General features: G+C 44.5%; 1 protein-coding gene across 1 annotated transcript; it reads right to left on the bottom strand.

Annotated features, from left to right (window-relative positions):
* Positions 1–520: 520 nt before the first annotated feature.
* On the bottom strand, positions 521–7,395 carry LOC147820992 (glutaminase kidney isoform, mitochondrial-like). The gene is made up of 4 exons (XM_087202663.1): positions 7,082–7,395; positions 6,232–6,308; positions 6,082–6,145; positions 521–3,094 (listed from the first exon to the last, which is right to left on the bottom strand). Exons 2-4 carry the CDS (start codon positions 6,290–6,292, stop codon positions 2,938–2,940), a joined length of 282 nt encoding a protein of 93 aa, XP_087058789.1. The 5' UTR covers positions 6,293–6,308; positions 7,082–7,395; the 3' UTR covers positions 521–2,937.
* Between the last annotated feature and the right edge of the window lie 14,921 nt (positions 7,396–22,316).

Here is a 22,316-nt window from a genome sequence, read left to right as displayed (position 1 = left end):
GTAGATCTCAAGGCCTTGTGAAAATTACCTTTCCTCTCTTTCAAGACTAAGTTCAGTGGTTCAGTTAGACAAGCATTTGCCTACTTTGTAAGCTTCTCCAAACCGTGGGACAGAGGACTGGAAATGCATCTCCCAACCCCACCTCCCCAGGACGAACTCCTTGTAGGACTCTCCTCCTGGTCATCAAGGGAATCCCACCTGACACCCTGCATACTGCCTGGCTCAGAGTAGACATTAGAAGTGGCTCTGAGAAGTGGGGGTGGCAGTGCTGTAATCCCAGCTACTCTGAGGCTGAGGCAGGAGGGTTGAAAGTTTCAGGCCAGCCTTGGGGCAACTTAACGGCACCCTGTCTCAAAATATAAAGAGGAAAGGACTAGGAATGTAGCTTCATGATAGAATGCCCCTGGTTTGATCCCCAGAGTCATAAAAAAGAAACAAAAATGTGTTTGAACCATCTGGACACAGTACCTGTGTTCAGCAGATTACCAACCCAGTGACAAAAGAAAACTTTGCAAGAAGATTCATTTTTCACAGGTTTTTTTTGATACATGTATTTATTATGCTGTAAAAAGCAACGCTACCTGATTTCATTTAAAATAAACGTTTCCCAATTTCAGAATACTTAAAATTCATAGTTTCAAGATTAGATTCACTTTGGGAGATGTTGGAAGCAAATACATTCATAGCTGTGTAACCCCAGGAAGAACCTAACTCCAACATCAGGCCATTCAGTCCCTACCAGACAGACAACAGATGAACGGCTGATCCAGCTCTGCATCTAACAGGCGCAGGGGGTGGGGGTGGGTCAACAGGATGAGACGATCAGAACTGAGACCAGCAAAACAGCAATGCATACAAAGCTATAAATCAACAGGACCATCTAAAACTCTACAAAAAGGCCATGGGATCCTAGAGCCAAACAAAACTCTGGAGTTTACTGATGGCAGCAATTAACAGCATGTTCAAAAAGCATTTAAAACAATGTACTCATTATTACCAGCCAAAAGCAAAGAGGCAGAGCGTAAATAACACGGATAAATAGGGGCATACCGTGCTACACCACAAAGGTTTTACAAAACAGTTTTGATTTGAAAAAAAAGATGAAGAGATGAACTCTTGTTATCAGAGAAAAGCCTCAAAATCACTGGTAGTCTTCAAGCCACACAGTGGAACCGCCTTACTATTCCATTCAGGCACACGAAGAAAGCTGCTATTTGTGCAAAGTTATCTCAGTTGATTTCAACCCCAGTGCAGTCAGTTGCAGTAGACCCAGGGCTGGTGCTGCCCACACGGCATCTCTGGGGACCTGACTGGCCTGTGGGGAGTAAGAAGCAGTGGCAGGACTGGATGCCCAGCCTGTCCCCGGCATGGAAGCGGGCCTGGGAATGTGACCCAGTCTCACCCAGGGAGGTGCTGTCTAGGAATGAAGCAAAGCCAAAGCACCTGGAGGTTGGTGGAGTGAGTGTGTAATAAAGCTTGGAAACAGCAGTTTGTGCTGATCAGGGACCAAAAAGGAAATGGCCTTCTGAATGTGGTAACAGCTAGCATTTGGGTAGTTGAGATTTTTGTTCATTTTGTTAAACATAGCTTCAAAAAAGTCCATTTGGGTGTGTGTGCGTGTGCTGGACACGTGCTTAGGATCAGAAATCCTCAGTAACATACCCCTTTATCTCTTTGAGGCATGAGAGGACAAAATGTATGTGCAAGTCCTAGGAAACTGTTATTTCCATTCTGAAGACCCCTTTTACCCACTTTCTAAATCATGAATTCACTCCCTTAGAGAAGTGATGGGTCTCAATTTAGTGAAATGGCCTTTTCTTACTATTGAACTACAGAGTCCACTGAAAATTATACAACTGAGAATCAGCAGACATGTGGAGCAATCTAGTGGTCCCCAAAGGGGACAAATATCTTGGTGCAGACTTTGAACAACAGGTTCTAAAACAAATGTCATCTGCCCCAGTTCCCATATCATCAGAACGACTTTGGGAGCGTAGAACATTTCTAAACGTGTGTATAATTTCTTTGAGAGCCACAGAAGCACACACCTTCATTTTTTTAGACTTATGAAGTGGACTAGTTTATACTTAGCTTAGTATTTGGTCTCTGGTTCATCCTCTATAGACAAAGGGTGAAGTGCTAGCTCTGATGCCAGAAGTGCGAGGTGTTTTCTGACTGACTGGAAACGTGAAAACTGCATAGTTCGCCAGCATTCCCTGTCCCGGGCAGAGGGACAAGGCAGATAGCTAACACCTGAGGACAGGGGCCGGACTGAGGGGACATAGAAAAAGGAAAGTTTTTTCAAAAGTATAACTATATTCACACATACATTTTGGTCACCAAACATATCTTAAACAGATTCCCTGATAAAGTAATCTGAATTTACATATCCTACTAACAGTTGTTAACTATTACGTTTTTTAAAGTTACATCATGAATTGAGGGTGATAGGAGATATTTTAAACATTCAACCCTAAGTGCATATTGTTCAAACACTCAAACTAAATCTATATTTGAAGTCTTGAAAATCACACGGTTTGTTTCTAGAGACAGCCTCGACCCCTCGGGACAGACTGTACAACAGTTTAATTTGTAAATGCAATCAGCAGGTCATCACCATAAACTGAAAGTTCACGACACACACAAATCATGAGGACCACACAGTTAAGCTAGCATTGGTAACTATTTCTTTTACATCAAATTGTACAATGCACGAGGTAAATATTGATCACATTATGGAGGGAGATGTTTTATTTCTATTTTTTCCCCAAAGAGATCAGATTTGTCCTGTGCGCACAATGAAGAAAACTCCAGTAACACTGAAATGAACAAATGTGGTAAAATATACATCACTACCAGATAGAAATACACACGTTCTTCATAATCATTTTCCACAATTAAATAGGTAAGTGACTTCAACCTTGGGATTTAAGACTTTTATAACAATCCATCAAGATTCTTGTGGACGGTTTGATTTTCCTTTCCACTGTCGGCATCTCCTTGAGGTGTGTACTGGGTTTGGTATTCCTGGAGGATCTTAAACACATCATGGTGTCCAAAGTGCAAAGCTTCATCCATGGGAGTGTTATTCCACCTAAGACAGGTGACACAGGAGGGCAGGTCACTTTCTATATGAAGGTGAGTGTCCTGCATTCCTAGGTTTTCAGTGCAGGCTAAATGGCCATTCAGATTTAGCCACTAAGTATAAATTAAAAGGAAATGCAGAAAGGGATTTATAATTCAAAGAGTGGTCTCAGACATAAGTTGGGATGTGAGGAGGAAAAGGATCTCTATAAAAGAATCTTGTTTGCACTCCCAAGGGCTTAACCGGGATCTTTATAAGGGAAGTCCTATTACTGACAGAAATAATAGACATATCTAGGGTTCCTGAATTGTAGCTCCATGAAAAGCCCAATGGGTCTCTTTTAAAATAAAATGGTAAAAGAAAAAAAAGCAGGTAAATAACATGCATCATCCTAGCCTTTGACAAAAACTCTGTGATCCCATCCATTCAAAGATCACGTGAAATCTCAGGAGGCTGGAAATGATCGTGGTGTCACAAGCGCTTAAACACACTGCAGGGGCAAGACTGGCCCTCAGGAAGTGACGCTTTCTTCTTCTCCGGCCTGGATGGGAAGTGGTGCCCCACTGGACCACTGCTGACCGGAAGACTAACTTCCCTTCCGCACTCGGTGGTGCTCCAAGCTGAGCAGTGAAGATTGCAGGAGAAGTGAAAAAGACACAGCACCACAAAAGCCAGGGGCCCAGCCAATGACAGAGTGCACCTGGGTTCCTTAACATGGCAAACCATGAAGCCAACTTCCCACTCTAAAGGCCCGGGCACTGACTTCCTGTGGCTGCTGGGTTTGTATCCCTGGACTCCTGGTCACCCTCCTGCCCCTTCCTGTGTCCTTTCTTTTCCGTCTCCTCAACCTTTTAGCCTCTTAATGGGGGTCACAATGTGAAACCAAGAGGTGTTTAAAGTTCTTAACATTTTAGGTAACCTTAATTTTTAAAATCAGGTAAGTAACACTTTATGCGTATCTTTGTGTTTCTCAAAAAATGGCAGAACTGGTGGTGTTGTGCTCCTCTAAAGGCCTGCATTAGTTCAGGGAGTCAGCGGTTTTACACAGGGACTTTTCAGTCATCCTCAACAGCAAGTGATGATGTGAGTTTCTGTAAACAGTGCCGGCTGCAAGTTACCATTTTCTATGCAATAAGAAAAGAATTATCTTGAGTTTCCAGCTTCTCTTTTGCAATATAGACAAAGGTGCAAGATGTAGTTACCAAGTTAGTTACTTAGCTACCTAACTTTCCCTGTCACAGGGTATTTTTACTTCCACAATCATAGAGGCCAGTTTTGGGGACAGGAGTTCCAAATATACAAAGCACAGTAAGTACAGTATTTCCCAGGTGTATTAAATACTGCTTTAGCCAGAACTGTAAACCCAAGGAAACACACTTTACACTTCCTTGCTCTAAAAAGAGCTGATGGCTGTTGCTGAGAAGTGGGCTGGCAGCCTAATGAGGTTTTGGAATAAGGTCATTTTGATCATGGTGTTTTTAACAATTGCAGAGATAACGTTAGATAATCAGATTGTTACCACACTCACAAAATAGTTAACAACTTCTCAGGCACTGGCATCGTAACTTTTCTCATTTCTTGAAAGGTGAACCATTAAGACCCAGGCCTCCATTAAAAGCAAAAAGTTACAGCGTAATAAACAGGTCTAAGTGCTGGAGAGTAATCAGGTTGCTGCAAACTTACTGTAGCTCCCATTTCTCAACTCTAACCCCGAAGCCCTCAGACCTGTCAGCCCCTCCATCAAGCACTTTCTCCTTGTAAATTCTTGGAAACTTATTCTCCCTGCCACTCCAACACGTAATGTCCAAGCACATGAGGACAGAGGTCACTGCACAGACAGTGTGGACCTCAGTGGCTCGGCAGCCCTGCCCTGCCCTGCCCACTGGACAGCATTTGCTACAGGACGTGTCAGTCTGCCATGTGAACCCCGTGGAGGGGAGAGGTGCAGGCTGCACCCTTCCCACTGCTCGAAGAATGCCCTCCTTCGTTCCACGCCTTCCAATCTCATTCTTCTCCAAAGCACTCGTTAAAATCCAACCTCCACAAAGCCACCTAGAATGGATTCTACCTAAATCTGGGGATTTCAACAAAATCCAAGATACTCTCAAGTTCTTGTGTATTTTTTTTTTTACTTAAATTCTTTTATTGGCACATTTTAGGTGTGCAATACATTTACATTTATCATTGGGTGCTTGTACCTGTACAGGATGTATCTTGGTTATTTTTTCCCCATTACCTGTGCGCCCTTCACCCCTAAATCCTTCCCTATTTACATACTTGGTTTCCATTTTTTTTTTCTTTTCTCATAATTTTTCCTTTCCATTCTTCCCTTTCCCCATCTCCTCCCACTACCGCCACCCCTTTGGACCTTTTCCTATTTCAAAGTATCAATTATTAGTTATTAATCCTTTTAGTCCTTATTTACACTCTCAGTTTCTCACACTAGAGAAACTATTTGGTATTTACACGTGTGTCTTATTTATTTCACTTAAGAGGATGGCCTCAATATGCATCCATTTAGCTACAAATGACTAGTTTCTCATTCTTTATGGCTGAGTAGTTACACATGTATTTTTATGTGATTCTGTAAATGTTCACCTTATCTGCTGGATGTGTAGTTAAAAGCCCCATGAGGACAGAAATCCTAGTTCTCTTTCCAAACACAACTGTCTTTTTCAAACAGTGACTTGATAGGCAAAGCTGAAAACTTCCAAACAATGTATGGTCCTTAGCTAAGAAACAGGATACAGGAGATAGAATAATCTATGTAATCTGTAAAGACACCGTAACAAATTCAAGAACGCCATGGTGGTGCATATACCATCACATGAACACACCAGTCCTGCATCATAAAAACCTGACCTGCCAATTACATTAGAAGGGAATATAAGGGCTGGGGATTTAGTTCAGTGGTTCCGCTGCCTGCCTCACAAGCACAAGGACCCAAGTTCAATCCCTGGTACCAAAAAAAAAAAAAAAAGAATATAGATGCTCACCTGTCTTTGGGGAAAGGATTTACTTTGCAAGCTTCCAGCAAAAATTTAACAACTTCAACGTGACCTATACCCACCCAAAACAAAAAAAAGATTTTAGTTTTGAGTAGAAATTAAGTCCAGAGAAAAAAGCAGGAATGGCTTATGTATTACCCTCTGCAGCAGCTACATGGAGTGCTGTTCTGGAATCGTAGTCCCGCTGTTCCATATCCATGGCCGACAACGCAAATCTGAAAATTCATAAGCACAGCTATTCATTACACAGTAAATCTAATTCACACCTGTAGCATTTACTCTATCACTACAGGCCAAGGGCCCCAGGTGCCTAGCCTCACCTGACTCGAGACCGGTAACTAGAGCCCCATCCGCCAGGACACAGGTGTCCTGCCTGGGAAAATGCTACTCTACCTCCATTCCTTAGCTTCGCTCTTTTGGGGTAAGATGAAACATTAACCATCTCTCATTCAAACTCAACAAACAATGCCACAACTCTGCCAACGTTTAGGGGCTGGGTCTCAAAAGGGCAAGAAACTAGTATCTAGTGATGTGTTTTCACTGAGTCTCCCACTGTTTAAACAGACACCTTACAGTCTATAGTCTGCGTGTACTAAGCAGGCTTGAAACAAGCATGGAAATGAGGCCTAGACACTTTCCACTTGAAAGCTCAGATGCAACCCTATACAAGCACCTTATATTCATAAAGTGGAAGAATACGGCCTTTCTAATCCTGGTGATCTGCTGGACACTGAATGCGTCCAGTTAAAGCAAACCATTAATACTAGTTGGCCACTTCCCACTGGGGGAAGAAAAATCTGGGCTTTTAAAGGAGAGAGAAAGGACAAGACTGGATAGCAAGCCTTTGTCACTGGAGCTGGGGATTTAATATATATTGTTCAGATCATTTTTACTAAAGAGAAATGGCCGTGAACCCTTAGTGTGTGCTTGCTCAGAAGGAATTTTCTAGGTGCCTGCAAACCACATGCTGATCCACCTGTTAACATACCTTCGAAGAGCGGACACATCTCCAGTGTACGCAGCAAACAAAAGGTTTATCACTGACTTGACCTGCGAAGAAAAGAAAGTTCAGAGCTCCACAGGAGCACACACAATGCCCAGCTATCCCAGAAGTATTTCCATGCACTTTGAACACTTCAGCCAATCATGAAGTTATCCCAAGAGCTCTTCCAAAACTGAAAGGACACACACGGTGTGTCCCACACACATGAGGGAAAATTCATAAAGATGTGCACAGGGGAGGGAACAGAACGATGATGTCCGCTCACACAAAGAAACGGGCACTCAGTCTGAGATCTCCGCACTTGGGGCGACTTTACAACTCTTCTCATTTAGTATGGCTCAGTACTGTGGTCAACTCTATACTGATCAAATTCTCATCACATCCTTATTAAAAACAGAATCATGCTAGGTAAACGTGTTCCCACTGCCAGCCATCACTTTCCTCACCAGTCACAGGCTTCCTTGCATCTTAAGGGACAGAAGTCAGTGTTTATCATCTTAAATTTAACAATGGGGAAAAGAGGGCTGTACCATACTCCCTGGGGTCCAGGCGAGTGCCCAGATGGTGCAAACTGGGGCCTTCTTAGAACCCACGGCACTGCTTAAAAGGTGGGTGAACTCCCAGATATTAAGTCACTGTCACTGGGTGGGTCAAGACTCACAGTGAATATCTCGATAGTTAAGCACTTTCTTGTTCTTACAATTAAAGGGAGAATGCTAGTTATCTTCAAAGGCCACTCGTTTCTGGTTTGCTTTCATACTTTATCCAACTCTGCTTAGGAAAAACTCCACTATTGATCATCTGTTTGTAAATACTTCATACATTCCCAATTTTGTCTCACACTTTGCAACTTCAACATTCATACTGATGCCACAACTAATACTGGTAGAAAAATTAATTTTAATTGGAGGGATGGAAGGTAACTCGGCTCTCCATGAACAAAGCCATGGCCCTGGAGCTGTGCTTCAACATCTGAAACCAGAGCTGGGTGTATGGGTCCACACCTGTAATCCCACCACTGAGGAGGCTGAGGCAGGAGGACTGCAAGTTTGAGTGCCACTTGGGCAACTTAGTGAGACCTTGTCTGTCTCAAAAATCCAAAATAGGGCCAGGGGTGTAGCTCAGTGGTGCCACACCTACCTGGCAAGCACAAGGTCCTGAGTTTGATCCCTGGTACCGCAAAAAAAAAAAAAAAAAAAAAATCAAACATAAAAAGGCTGGGGATGTAGCTGAGTGCAAAGGCCAGGGTTCAATCCCTGGTGCTGCAAAAAGAAAAAAAGATCTGAACACTGGAATCCTCCCTTTGCATGACAGTTTCCCTTTCACACAACCTGGGAACGTGTAAACTACGAACTGACAACTGCTGGGCTTCTCTAACAGCATTTTCAAGTGTGTCTTATAGAAACTAGCCCACAAGGTGCTCTGTGGAAGTGAGGGTTCTGCTGGATGTATTAAATCTCTTGGTGGTTCATGAACGTGTGAGAGCTCAGCAGCTATCTAGCTAGCAGAGCTGCACACCCCAAAAGGCCACCACTTATGCATGTGTCAGCATCTCTTCCAAGCCACCTTACCTCTGTCCCTCCGGCCCACTGGCTTCTCGCTATGCCCAGCACCCCGAAGCTAGCCCGTAAGAGTTCAGAACTCTGTCCGGCAGGAGAGAGAATGTCACCTGGGGTGCTCTGACACATTTACCAGCATCTCTCCTGGGTCCAGTTGTTGGACCCCTGCACCTCAAACTCACAGTCCAGGCAAATGAGGTAAACACAGGATTTGGGGTGTTGTGTTGTTTTCATCTCTAGGTGACTGATTTGCTCCTGGGTTATAAACCACTACTCCAGATGCCTTCCACTTTATTTCCCTCTCAGTAGGATCACTTCCAGATCCTCAGTTCCCTTCATGCTTAGGCCACAGGGTACTGACCAGCTGTTAAGAGAATCTTCATCCTCCCACTAGTCTCTTGACGATTTCTTGGCAGTTCCCTTCATACTTTCTTTAGGCCTTTACTACCAATGGTGACCTTAAAACAGGTGATATTCACCAAAATTTTACTGAAAGATGAAACACTGTTCTCATGTCTCCCCTCACTCGTGCAAAACACTTGCTAGTAGCTACCCCTTCTTCCTTCCCACCATGCCTCAAACCTGAAAGCATCCTCCTCATTCCCGAGAATTGCTTCCTCACCTCGTGCTCCAGATGTATTCTCCAGACCCTGTGACCTGCCCGTGCCTCTCCTGCTCCTACCATCAACTTCTCCCTCCTCCACAGGACCCCGTCTACCTGGACAGTCACAAACTCATCCTATTCGGAAAAACCAACACTTGGTCCCATTGCTCCCCACCTCCATGAACATTTTTATAGTTTATATTTTTAACTCTGTGGGAATGACCGCCACATCACCGGAGCTCCAGCAGCTCCCCGACACCCCGAGTCCTGCTCACCGGACACTCCCCAAGCCCATCTTCCTCCATGCTGCAGACCCCCCCTTCCCCTCCCCTGGCTGGCTGCTCCATGGGAGCATGGCCCACTGTCTGCTGCTCACTGGACTCCAAGGGCCACTCCAGCTTCTTGATTTTTAGCATGGTGTCCCTCAGAGTTCCCTGTCTTCCTCCCGCAGAATGACTTCCCAATCCAGACCTCACATCCAAGCAACTGTCCCTAAACTCCAACTCCACAGCTCCACTTGAGTGTCACCCTGACGCTTCAAACTCAAAATCAGCAACAGCCCGAGAGCCCGTGCTGCACAAGTCCGCGCTCACCTGCCTACCAGATGTCACCTCCAGGAGGCCTAACAGGCACCTCAGCCTAAGGTCCAAAGCACAGCGACCAGCCTGGCTTCCCCACCTGCACTTGGCTCTTCCCGGCTCCCACCTGGGGATGACACGATAGTCCCCTCTTGCTCACCTACAACGCGAGCATCACCCGGGGCTGCTGTGTTTGCTCAAGGACCTTGGGTCCTCCACAAGTCACCAGCCCAGCCCCAGCTCGGCTTCTTCCCATGAAGGTGAGTGTTTCTGCTGGGAGGTATACCACACCCTAAAATGTAGGCAGGATCTGCGTCTTTCCAGGCGCGGAATTATTAACCCATACAGGATTATACTGATCATATGTTAATATGATCGTACAAGATCATCTTCCTTGATTCTGGGCTCTCACAACCCACACCTAACACCTGGACAGCTCTTTCCTCTACCTCCAAAGTACGCCTGCATCTCTCCCCAGTGCTCTCCTTTTTGCTGTTTATTTTCGTTTCTTTCTTTCTTTTTGAGACAGGCTCTGTGTTGTTCAGGATGGTCTTGAACTCATGTAGCCCAGGCCAGCCGTGAACTCCCCTCCAAATATTGAGACTGGGTTTCTTCACTCCTCCCACCTGGTGCACCTGCTTCTACTCCTACCATCCAGAATATCGCACACACTTCTAATCATCTTCTAACACTGCTCTGATCAGTTTCTAAGCAGAGGGTGTCAAGAGACTCCAACATCATTGGTGATAAAATTTAAATTCTTTAGCTTTGCATCTGCGGCTCTTCAGTCTGGCTTTTCTCTCAACCTTGAGACAGTGAAACCAGCCTCTCCTGGTACCCCGTTTTGTCTGGGTGTCTCTGATAACTCCCAGATTCCCAGTCAACCCTCCCCTGCCTCCCAGGCCTGCCTGAAATTCTTTCTCGCAGCCACACTTGCACAGGGAGGCCACCCCTGCACCCATCATCCACACCGCTTGTTGCCAGTCGCCCTGTGACAGCACGTACCAAGGCAAGGACAGGCACCAATGAGAGGCCTCCTCTGCCTCCCCAGCCCTTCCCAGCCACCGCGCACACTAGGAATCCCATCTCCTGAAAGCACCTTGTCTCTGCCCGTTTCTCATTGAAATGTTATTCTCTCCAGCCCCGTGAATGGTTCTCCAAGTAATGTCCTGCTACATTGCCTCCCTGTGGCAACGTCACACATGCCACATGGTACATTTCTGTGTCTTACCTCCCCACTCCTGAAGAAAAGGCTGCCACCCAGTGCTTTCCTCCCTGGGGGAGAGGAACACTCATTTGTGACCAATCTCCTGACTTTCACAAAGTGAGCGTCCTGTTCTCCAGATAGGAAAGCACTAGAAGGCAGCACGTGCATGGGCATCATTTAAAACCAAACCCACAAATGCCCTTCATGCCAGCAAACAGCCACTGATATTCTAAGGTATATAAACCTTGAAATGAGCTATGGGTAGGATGCTGAGCAAGAAAGTGAAACTGGGTTAACAGCTGTGAGACAACAGAGGCAGTGTTAGGTCACTTAGGGCCAGTTCATTTCCTGCTCTGTGAAAGAGTTCTGCCCATATTCCCGAGTAGAAGGACACACACTCTGCAATCCGCAATGGCCGCCACAGCGAACTCCCCAAGGAGAGGGTCCCGGCCCAAGTTCACTCCTCCACCTTCAAGGCACGCCTGTGAGAACTAAGGCGCTAAACCTGACGCAGCCATGTCCCCTGCTGGCTACTTCAGTCACGTTAGTTTTAAAACACCCATCAAGAAAGCCAAGGTCCACAAACAATGGCCAACAGTAACCTCCAGGCATGTAACACGCGAAGCCTGGGCAAGGCAGACGACACAGGGAGGCAACACAGCCTCTGGGGCTCACGCTCACTGGATGCCACCCACAGGAGCCAGAAGCTCCATCTGGGGAGTCACTAAGCATTTATTAATTAAACGTCAACAGTTTTCCCTTCACCTTGCCGATTTTCCAGTACTACTGTTTTTCTTATCATCTGTTAGAACCTGCGGGAACCAGACAGCCTTATCTTAGTTTATTTGTACAAGTCATGACAACGGAGGACAAAAATGTTACAGTTCACAGAGTCCATTTAACACTGGCATGCCTGCTGTACCAGAACCTCACTGTTTTCCATGACAGCTAGAAGCAGGTAGCGATTCTATCAATTTTACAGGTCCCACGTTGACCTGTAAAATTGTGTAAGAAGCTAACTTGCCTGCCTTGCAATTATTAGTTATATCATCACATCACTTTGTACTTACATAGCAGATGACCCTAACAAATTCAGTAAAGTTTTTTTAAATCCTTGACAGGCTGGAGGTAAAATATATTGATGGGAGTTCTTAACAGAGTTCATCATCTTATCCAAAGGACAGAAGGAAATTAAAAGATTAAATAGCACTCTGGCTCTAATTCATAAAAGGTCTTTACTAAATACTGGGAGAATGGGAAGAAAAGGAGAGGGAAGGAGAGAAATGGAGGGACACAGGGAGGGGGACACTGTGTCACCGGTTTTACATTTTACTCAACTACTAATTTCCAACTTCTACCAACTGCAAAACTAAGTCGTTCCTTGTTTTTCATCCTTAGTTTCTGTCCTCTTACAAAGACTAATTCAGCTCCTTTGTAGTGGCTCTAATGAAAAATAAATCAATAAAACCAAGGACCTGAAAAGCCATCCTGTTTCTGTCCCTTCTAGTTTGACGGGCACTGCTCTCCAGTTTCCAGGTCGCTACAGGATCTGTGCTGTGGAATGGATCCCCTTCTGCTCCTGTTAAATAAACCATCAAGACTGCGGATCCAGTTTTGTTTTAAAAGCTTCACTCTGACTTGGCCACTTGAGGCTTTGAAATGAAAACAAGCTTTGAGACTTCTTCATGTTTCTCTCATAGGCAGGTTAAAACACAGTACCCGTTATAGCGTAAAGGAAAAACTGCAGTTCCCGATTATGTAAATTAAATTCCTTGGTGACAACGGCAGAAAAATAAACCTGTACACTGTATTGTAATCAAATGTATTTCCTCTTTCCAACCCTGCTGAGCTTAGAATTAGAAAGGATGTATAAAACAAAATTACACTGCTTTTTCTTTTCTCTCCTCTCCCCGGGGCAACTGGGGTTTAAACGCAGGGATTTTGGCCTGAGCTACCTCCCAGCCCTTTCTGTTTTTCTCATTTTGAGACAGGGTCTCACTAAGTTGCTAGGCTGGGTTCAAACTCACAGTCCTCCTGCTTCAGCTTCCCAGAGTGCTGGGGTTACAGGCGTGTGCCACCCTGGTGGCTTTATACTGCTTTTCTGATTAGATTGAGGCCACATTTCTAAGCTTTCCAATGGTTTACTCAGACCCAGATATTAACATGCTACATACAGAAGAAACTAATCCAAACTGAAAAAATCAGATCAGAGGATTAGAAACAATCTTTTATGGGAAGAGCAATGCAGCAATTTCATGACCATATTTCCAAATTTTTACACAAATACAGGAGGATCTCATATGGTAATTTCAAGAGAGAAAAGTCCATCAGTAATTTCACCCTAAAGGAGAGGCTATTTTATAGAAATTTACTTTAACTGTAGAGGGTCAAATGACAGCTCCAAACATTGCATTCTGCTCTTGATTCAGCTAATATGTATTTCAGCATACCATTTCCAACATTTATCAATGAGCACATTAATCAGAAATAACTTCATTGGTAAACCAAGGAGTCACGAGCATCTCAAACAAGTCTGACAACTCAGAAAGACAGGAAATTCCTAAAGAAGAGTATGAAGCAACTGCTGCCCAACTGAGCTGCGTGGCATCAGTACAGCTCCTCCTGGTGATACCCTGAGGACTGCAGGCTGAGGGCCAGACTGGCTATCACTCTCATGGTGCCCAGGCTGCTAAGTGGCAGAAGAGGACTCGGGCGCAGCCTGCTTGGTGCCAGGCCAGGCAGCCGCTGCCTACACACCAGCACCAGCATTTCCCAGCAGCACTTTCTCCACACGGTACCAAGGTGAAAGTATGTTGGGACAGGGAATCAGAAAATAACAATGATGAACCACCTGACAGGAAAATCAGACACACTAACTCTCTACTGAGGTGCTAACCAAAGACGCTTGTTTTGAATGAAAACAAGGGGACAACATAAGTAACTCAAGTTGATGTGTCAATACAACAACAAATGGAAAAATGTTAAAGATATCATCCTTAGGGGCCAGGGATTTAGCTCAGTGGTTTCACTGCCTGCTGCACAAGAGCAAGGACCCAAGTTCGATCCCCGGTAACAACAACAACAAAAAAAATTATCTTTATTCTTTGCATCAAAATTGCTAAAAATGAGTCTCGGGTTAATGTGAATAAAAACAAATATGGCTACTACAGCACTAGCAGCAAATAAACTCCTTATCTCAGTGGCTCAAATTATTCTGGTTGTGCCAATGAGTGGCTTAAAAGGATACCAATGCACTCATAAGCCTTCCTCTTTTTATGCCGGAGTATGAAAATAGGTAGCAATATATCTCTGTGCAGTCTGAAAACAGCACTCCTAATTAATAAGTACTAGAGGAAAATAAAATTGAGATGAATAAAGTAAAGGCAGTTGTTCTGAAGAATGAACCTCCACTTTTTCATGCGCCAGCCCCAAGAGTATTTGCGTTGCTCTGACAACTATCAAAGTCCTCATTCACACTCTTCCTTGTCGTCTTCTCTTTACAAATATTTGTAAAGCATCATGAAGATTAGTCAGCGATACATTAGCGGGCTCAGATTTGGGCACAAGGCCTTTCTGGAACCCTGAAGTGTTATGTTTGCTTATAGTTTTTATTTAACTCAAACAACTACACAGAACCCAAATGTCAACCTAGAAACAAAGATAAAATAGAGAAGAAATGTGTCACCAAATACACATATTGCTGAAAAAATAAAATCAAGGGCCACTGGAATCAAAAGATTCTTATAAAGACCCTATCTGGTGTGAATTGAAAATAAACACAAAGAGCCGGGGATTTAGCTCAGTGATTCCACTGCCTGCGTCGCAAGCACAAGGTCCCAAGTTTGAACCCCGGTACCGCCCCCCCAAAAAAGAAAGAAAGAAAAAAAAAGAAAAGAAATACAAACAAGGTCCCCACGGGGAGAGGAGGCTGTTCCTGCTCCGAAACAAAACCAGGTTTTGGCAGCAGCACAGGTGGAGTTTCGGGCTCACTTTGAAGTCCGTGGACCTGTCTCCCAGCGTGCCCTAGACCAGTGATGGTGACCTTTTAGAGCTTTCAGTGATACAGAGCCCACTGCAGCACACCGTGCCATAGGTTCACCACTGCTGCCCTCCATCCAGCTGCGAGAACAAAGAAGGTACGTGGAAATGAGTGTTTATCACTAGTCCAAACACAATATAGCCTTACCAACTGCCTGTTAGGGGGACAAATTACCATACTTAACTGTACTCTCCTTGCATATGCTGTATGTGTATATATACTTATGTGTCTATTTAATATTTGTATGCATATACATACACGCATGTACTTTTAGCAATACTGGGGACTGAACCCCAGGCCTTGCACATACACGACAGGCAAGCACTCTACTCCAACTCTTTTTAATTTTGGGAGAGGGTCTCACTAAGTTTCCCAGGCTGGCCTTGAGCTTGTGATTCTCCTACCCCAGCTTCCTGAGTAGTGTCACTATATTCTATAATATAGATATTCTTTACCTATATTCTTGTTCTATCTATATTCTTTAATATTTACTTCATGGTTCCATTATGAGAAGTCCAACACGTGTGCTTTATGCACCCTACACACACGCGCGTGCACACGCAAAATAACAATGTGTTTCTCTTGTGCTTCTGGCACTTTCACAGCCACCCTAACCTGATCATTACTCAAGTTACAGTACCAAGCTCCTCCAGCGTGTTACGCAAAGCTTCTGGAGAAAGGGACATTTTTTATACCCTCAAAGGTAAAGCGCTTGAGTTTGGTATGTGTGTATCAATGTAAAATTTCATGTATGTAATATGCACACACACACAGGGACAAATTGTAAAACTTCTTGGCATCTATATTTCAGCATTCCCCATTCTTATCAGTGATTTTTAAAAATTCTATGAAATAAGGAGGTCACACATGGTGCAATTACACACAGATCTCACTTGTTAGTATAATCTGTATTAGTTGAAAGATCTCCAAGTAGAAGCAAAAAAAAAAAGCAACCCTAAAAACAGATATTCTATGTAGAAAGGGCCCAAAGAAGCTTTCAAAGACCCTAGGATGTTGTAAAAACCTCTCTCTGGCAAACAAATGCCTGAAATCCCCAGCCTGACTGAAGGTGCTACCGGCCTAAATGCCAGCTCAGGACACACAAACTGGGCACCAAGGGGACCACCAGGGTGGACAGCACCTCTGTCAACATGGCCAGGTTCCTCCAGCTCTGTCTCCCGCTCCACCATTGCAAACATTTCCCACCTTCTCCTTGCTCGGAAGCCCCTACCAGCCTCTAACCCAGTCATCTGAAGCAGAAACCTCCAGGGCTCTTCAGAATGCTGGCAGCCGCCACGCCTTCAGCACCTGCAAACCTCCCTCTCTGCTTCTCACATCCTGCTGTGCAGAGCAGTGGGGTTGTTTGTTCTTGTTTTCTGAGGCAGGGTCTCCCTATGCAGTTCAGGCTGGCCTTGAACTCACTATGTAGCCTAGGTTGGCCTGGAACTTGCAGTGATCTTCCTGCCTCAGCCTCCCAAGTGCTGGGATTTTCGGCATGCACCTAAGAGGAGGCACTCCTTCTACCACAAAGCTAAAGTGTCGGACCCCATGTCTTCTCAGGGACCTCACTGTACTGACCACTGCCTCTTTTGTGTCTACTTCGAGCTCTCATTCTTTACTGGATCGGTTTTTATAGAGACAAACATGCTCTATTTTAATAGTCCCTGGCCTTTACATTTCTAATCTATTTTTTACTTATCTATTTATTTTTTTGGTACCAGGAATCGAACTGAGGTCCTTGCACTTGTGAGGCACGTGGTGGAACCACTGAGCTAAATCCCCAGCCCTCTAATCTATTTTTTAAAGGGGAGGGGTAGGAGGCTACCAAACAATAAAAAGTGACCATACTAACATTTTTCAAATAACCCATTTTAATATCGAAATAAAAAGAAAAACAGAAAGAGCAACACATAAATAAAGCCTCCTCTGTATCTGGTACAGTTCAGTGCTCCAAACTTCTCGAAATGCTCTTCCCCTTGACTCCTGATAGTACCACTGCACTCCCTCATTTTCTCCTCTGGCCTCTGCCTGAGTGAAGCCTCCTACTCTATCCTGCTTTCAGGCGGGAGTTCTTAGGGTTCCTTGTCCGACAAGCTGTCTCCCGGGCAGCCCCACACACTCTGCATCTCCAGCTTCCACTCCCTGCCCCGTCACGACCTGGCTAGCTTAGCAGACCCTTGGGCACTGGTCAGCCTCTGCACTCTGCTGACTGCTTGTGAGCCCCGCCCTCCCCCTCCCCCTCCCGCCCCAGCAGGATCTCTTGCCGCCCGCCCGGTAATCCCAGAGTGAGGCTAACAGTGAATCCACCAGCGTGCAACAGAAGGCAACAGGCAGGAGGCCGGGACCAGCACACTCCAACCCCAGGGCTGGCTGGCGGAGTAATTGTTTACCTTAAGACAGTACCAGTCCTAGTCTTAGCCTTATTTTGTTTATAAAAAAAAAAAGCACACCAAAAACCCCTCTACTGTTGAATCTCTTGTTTAAACCATGGTTATCGTGATCCTTGTTACAATGGCCAACACTAAGCTCCTGAAGTTTGCTTCCCCAGTGCGCTCTCCATCTTAGTAAACACAAACCCGTTACACCAAAAACCTAGCAGCCAAACTGCTCTCATCCTTCACACCCACCAAATACTATGCCACATGCACCCCTGACACACGTAACTACCCCACCTCACCTCTGCTCCACACCCCATCACACTTAGCTTGTCTCCCACTACTCCATTTTGAACAAGGCAGTGTTTAAAGACCAATCATGTCATTCTCCTTCGTAAAAGCTTACAAATTTCAAGATGCACTGTGAAGTGACCCCCTAATGTGGCCTATTAGACCTTGCAGAAATGTTTCCCAAACCATGTCCAGAGTCACCCGTGGCAAATGCCTGAGTAGAAAGTAAAAGCTTCAAGCTCAAAGGAGCTACGTTCTAAAATGAAGACATCCTAACAATCCTGATATGCATTAAAATATGAGAAAACCCACCCACACTGCATAATGTGGTTGTAAGACTCATGCATGGCCAATTTTCTATTTTGCCTCACTCTTTCAGTATTTGTCTTTTGCCTCAAATGTGCTAAACTCCTTCCTGTCCTGGGACCCTGTCTCAAAAAACAACCCCATCTCCTCCATAAAACAGGAAGTGAGGCAGCAGAGAAGGGTCTGCAGAGGTGCCTGGGTTGAGGGTGTGTCTGGCTGCTTCCACCATTAAGAGCATGAGAGGTTTCCGCTGAAGATGAGTGGGGTTGGAGGTTGAGTGGGGCTGCAGAGTCTGGGACCTTAAGCCAGACTATCCCATCACTGTACCCCGCCTTGCCTCTGAGTCCTTCCCAGCATAAACATTACACTTCTGGGAAAGCCAACCACACCGGAGCACCCAGACTGACATCTGGTTATACTCTCTCCAGCACTCTACTTTCCTCTTATTAGCTTCCTTAACAATTTTTTAAAGACATGTCATTAAAATTATAGCTGGCTATTTCTCCCTGTGTGTATTCCTCTTCCTCCCAGAAGCATGCTGTCTGAAGACTGATACGCCTTTTTTTTTTTTTTTTTTTTTTTGGTACTGGGGATCGAACTCGTGTCCTTGCACTTGCGCAACAGGTGGCGAAACCACTGAGCTAAATCCCCGGCCTGGTATTCATATTTTTATACTCTTAATTATAGTTTACTTCTGGCGATTATAGTGTTATTTGTGTCTCATCAAGTCTGTTACAGATGTATAAAAATGGCTATGGGATCTACCACTTTGCAACTCCCCTCATGATTAAAATGAACCAGATCTCATGCATCGGCATTAAACCACTGCTCATTTTGATTATTTTAGTCATTATTCAGTAACTACCTCCTACATTACAGACCTCACCAGCTGGACTGTGCTGCAGAATTCATCTCTACATATCCTGGGGACCCTGTAGTTTCTGACACTTAGCAGGCAAGTGAAGAACAATCAGTGTACACAGATCTGAACTACACCATCAAGCATCTTAGACTAAATATGTCTGCGGCTATGTAAATAAAAACTAGTGAAATGTTAAGAGGGGATAATATCCCTCTCTTAACCTTCTTTTGATCCTTACATGGTAGAAAAAAGGATCTAAAGTAAAAGAATTTTAAAGATAACGTATTTTCATGAGGGGCCTGTATGTGCTGTATTACCATAAGAGGGAAACAAAATTCCTACAGAGCAAACAGGATAAAAAACTGATAACTAAAACAGGGATTGAGAATACTGAGCTGGAAACGGAAGAGCCCTGAGCCCTGGCCTTCAGCCACTTTCTAGAGTCTCTCTCACAGAGGGAAAGCAACTTCCAAGGGCAATGAGCTATTTGACCACTCTCGTACCACACTACATCTATTAAAAAAGCATTACGAAAAAGAGTAGCTTAAATGTAAAGTGGATAAAATTGCCAGCTGTCATAGTAAAGGAGCTGGGACAGCAAGGGGGAATTTTGTTCAATCTACTTCAAAAGTAGAATTCTAGGGGCCAGGGATTTAGCTACATGCTTTCACCACCTGCTGCGCAAGCCCAAGGAACAGAGTTTGATCCCCAGTACCAAAAAAAAAAAAGTAGAATTCTGTTTCTTCACAGTACAGTAAATACAGCATATCCCTGGCTTGTGACTGTGGTTATATTTAATACAGTCATTAAAAATCAAAATACATAAAAAAGGCCAACCATAAATGGCAACAAGCAATACAGAAATTTCACTTCTGTCACTGAGTCATCATAGTCTTGGTCCCTCCAAAAAACCAAAGTGTATCCTAAAAACAAGCACAGAAGTAAACAAAGATAAAATAATCCTTGGGTAATAAAGTTCTAGATCATAATTGAGAACGGTCATATACAGATGAAACTTCTACCTGGGGTTCTATGAGAGGCTCCTGGAATTATAGGTAGTAAACATTTTTAATCTTACAGGCATTCAGAGGAGACAAAAGGATTTTTAAAATGCATTTCTAAAATAGCTTGCAAGCTACAATAAACATCTACTTTCAATAACATTAATTTTTATTTAATGCTGTAGGACTATATAACAAGAACTTAAGTAATGAAAAGCATTCACATCAATAATAAAGGTAAAGAATGATTTTAATGTTAGCATTTAGGACGCTTTACCTTCTAAAATCAAGTAATATTGGATTTAACTTTCCCACCTACTTTAGAACACATTTCAGATGATGTCTGAACTTATCTACTCAAAACTCCCCAATGGGAGTATTTAATTTTCACTAAAAGGAATTTCTTTTCTATAAGTAGAATACACACGTTTATATTAAAACCATAGGACACTGGTGATATGGGATGTAGACACCACTCGCTTTATGCAAGGTATAGTGGAAAAATAAACTTCACAGGATAACCTCGTTTTCCCTAAGGCATTTTAAAATTCCTACTGTCCTTTATTTTCATGAATTATCCCAATTTTATTAGTAAGATGACAAATTTCTCATTATATTTTACAGTATGAAAACGTCAGTGTGGTCCTGAGTCACGGCGGAAGACGTCGAATCACCCTGCTGCAGACAGGCAAGTCTGCCCACACCCTACCGAGGTCCCCAGTCCCACGGAACATGCCTAATCAGCCCGCTGCAGACAGGCAGGTCTGTGCACGCCCTACCGAGGTCCTGAGTCACACGGAAGACACCGAATCAGCCCGCTGCAGACAGGCAGGTCTGTGCACGCCCTACCAAGGACCTGAGTCACGCGGAAGACACCGAATCACCCCACTGCAGACAGGCAGCCACCTGATTCCACATTACAAAGGCACAGAGGACACCAGACCACCAGACCAAGGTACTGAGTCCCGCTGTTCCCGGCCCAGAGGTAGGGGCTTCTGAGCCGTCGTCCCACTGCTCCTGGTCCAGAGGAAGGAGCTTCCCGGTCACCATCCCTCCCGGTGCTCCCAGCCCAGAGGAAAGGGCTTTTGGCCCACCTTCTGTCCCTCTGCTCCTGGCCCAGAGAAAGAGGCTTCCGGGCCACCATCCCTCCCACCGCTCCCAGCCCAGAGGGAGGGGCTTCTGAGCAACCATCCCACTGCTCTTGGTCCAGAGGAAGGGGTTTCCCGGCTACCATCCCTCCGGCTGCTCCCAGCCCACAGGAAAGGGCTTTTGGGTCACCATCCCTACCGCTGCTCCAGGCCCCTGTCCCACCTCACCCAGCTCAGAGGAGGTAATCCGTGCAGGCGCTAACAGCCCCCCGCCCCAGTCGAAATGAGAAAACATGTAAATAAGTCTCAAAACCAGACTTCCAGATCACCTACAGCAACCCCAAAGGGAAATGAGATGGAACACTCTGATACTCAACCACCTGGACCCACTGAACTGGCAACAAAAGGGGATCTGGAAAAAATGAAATCAGAAATAATTTCTCAGATAACAGGAGAAATTGTGCCCTTAGTGCAAGACATGATTAATAAATCTAGAGAGGAGCTGAGGAACATGATGGAATCCCAACATAAGAAACAAATGGAATCCATAAAACAGATGAAAATAGATTTCCAGGACATGAACAACTCCACTGAAAGTCTACACAGCAGAATGAGCCAGTGTGAGGACAGAATTTCAGATATAGAAGATAAGATTGCAATTAGTGACCAGGAAAAGAAAAATTGCTTCAATATTATAAGGGGACATGAGAAATCAATCCAGCAGCTGCTAGACGATGCAAAAAAGCATAACATAAGACTGCTTGGGCTCAATGAAGAAACAGGAGAGAGTGCTGATGACATAAAAAACCTCTTCACAGAAATAATGGCAGAAAACTTCCCAAGCAGGGGAAAAGAGCTTGACATACAGATAAGTGAGGCATGTAGGACTCCAAATAGCCTTGATCAAAACCAAACTACACATAGGCATATAATTGTTAAGATTCCAGAAACACAACAGAAGAACAAAGTTCTCCAAGCAGTCAGAAAAAAGAAACAAATCACATACAAAGGAAAGCCCATCAGAATCACAGCAGACTTCTCAACACAAACCATCAAGGCAAGAAGAGCTTGGAGTGACATATTCCAAGCCCTAAAAGAAAACAGCCTCCAACCCAGATTGATGTACCCTGCAAAACTATCTTTCAAAATGGAAGGAGAATTAAGATACTTTCATGACAAAGAGCACCTTAGGAACTTCGTGAATACCAAACCGGCACTCCAAAGAATTTTACACAATAGCCTAGGAACAGACATTGAGGATCACAACCCCAGGAAGCAAAGCAGAATGAACCCATCTGGCATGATGAGAA

Source organism: Heterocephalus glaber, unplaced genomic scaffold (assembly GCF_053883595.1).
Source record: "Heterocephalus glaber isolate CG9 unplaced genomic scaffold, H.glaber_assembly_v1.0 deba00001778, whole genome shotgun sequence".
NCBI classification, from domain to species: domain Eukaryota; kingdom Metazoa; phylum Chordata; class Mammalia; order Rodentia; family Bathyergidae; genus Heterocephalus; species Heterocephalus glaber.
This window is presented reverse-complemented; position numbering and strand designations above follow the sequence as displayed.

Excerpts from the sequence above, each read along its gene's own strand:
- LOC147820992 (XM_087202663.1), bottom strand. The coding sequence starts at position 6,292 with ATGGATATGGAACAGCGGGACTACGATTCCAGAACAGCACTCCATGTA. Across the intron at positions 6,146-6,231 it reads CCATGTAGCTGCTGCAGAGG|GTCACGTTGAAGTTGTTAAA; the intron begins GTAATACATAAG and ends GGGTGGGTATAG. Across the intron at positions 3,095-6,081 it reads AATCCTTTCCCCAAAGACAG|GTGGAATAACACTCCCATGG; the intron begins GTGAGCATCTAT and ends CACCTGTCTTAG.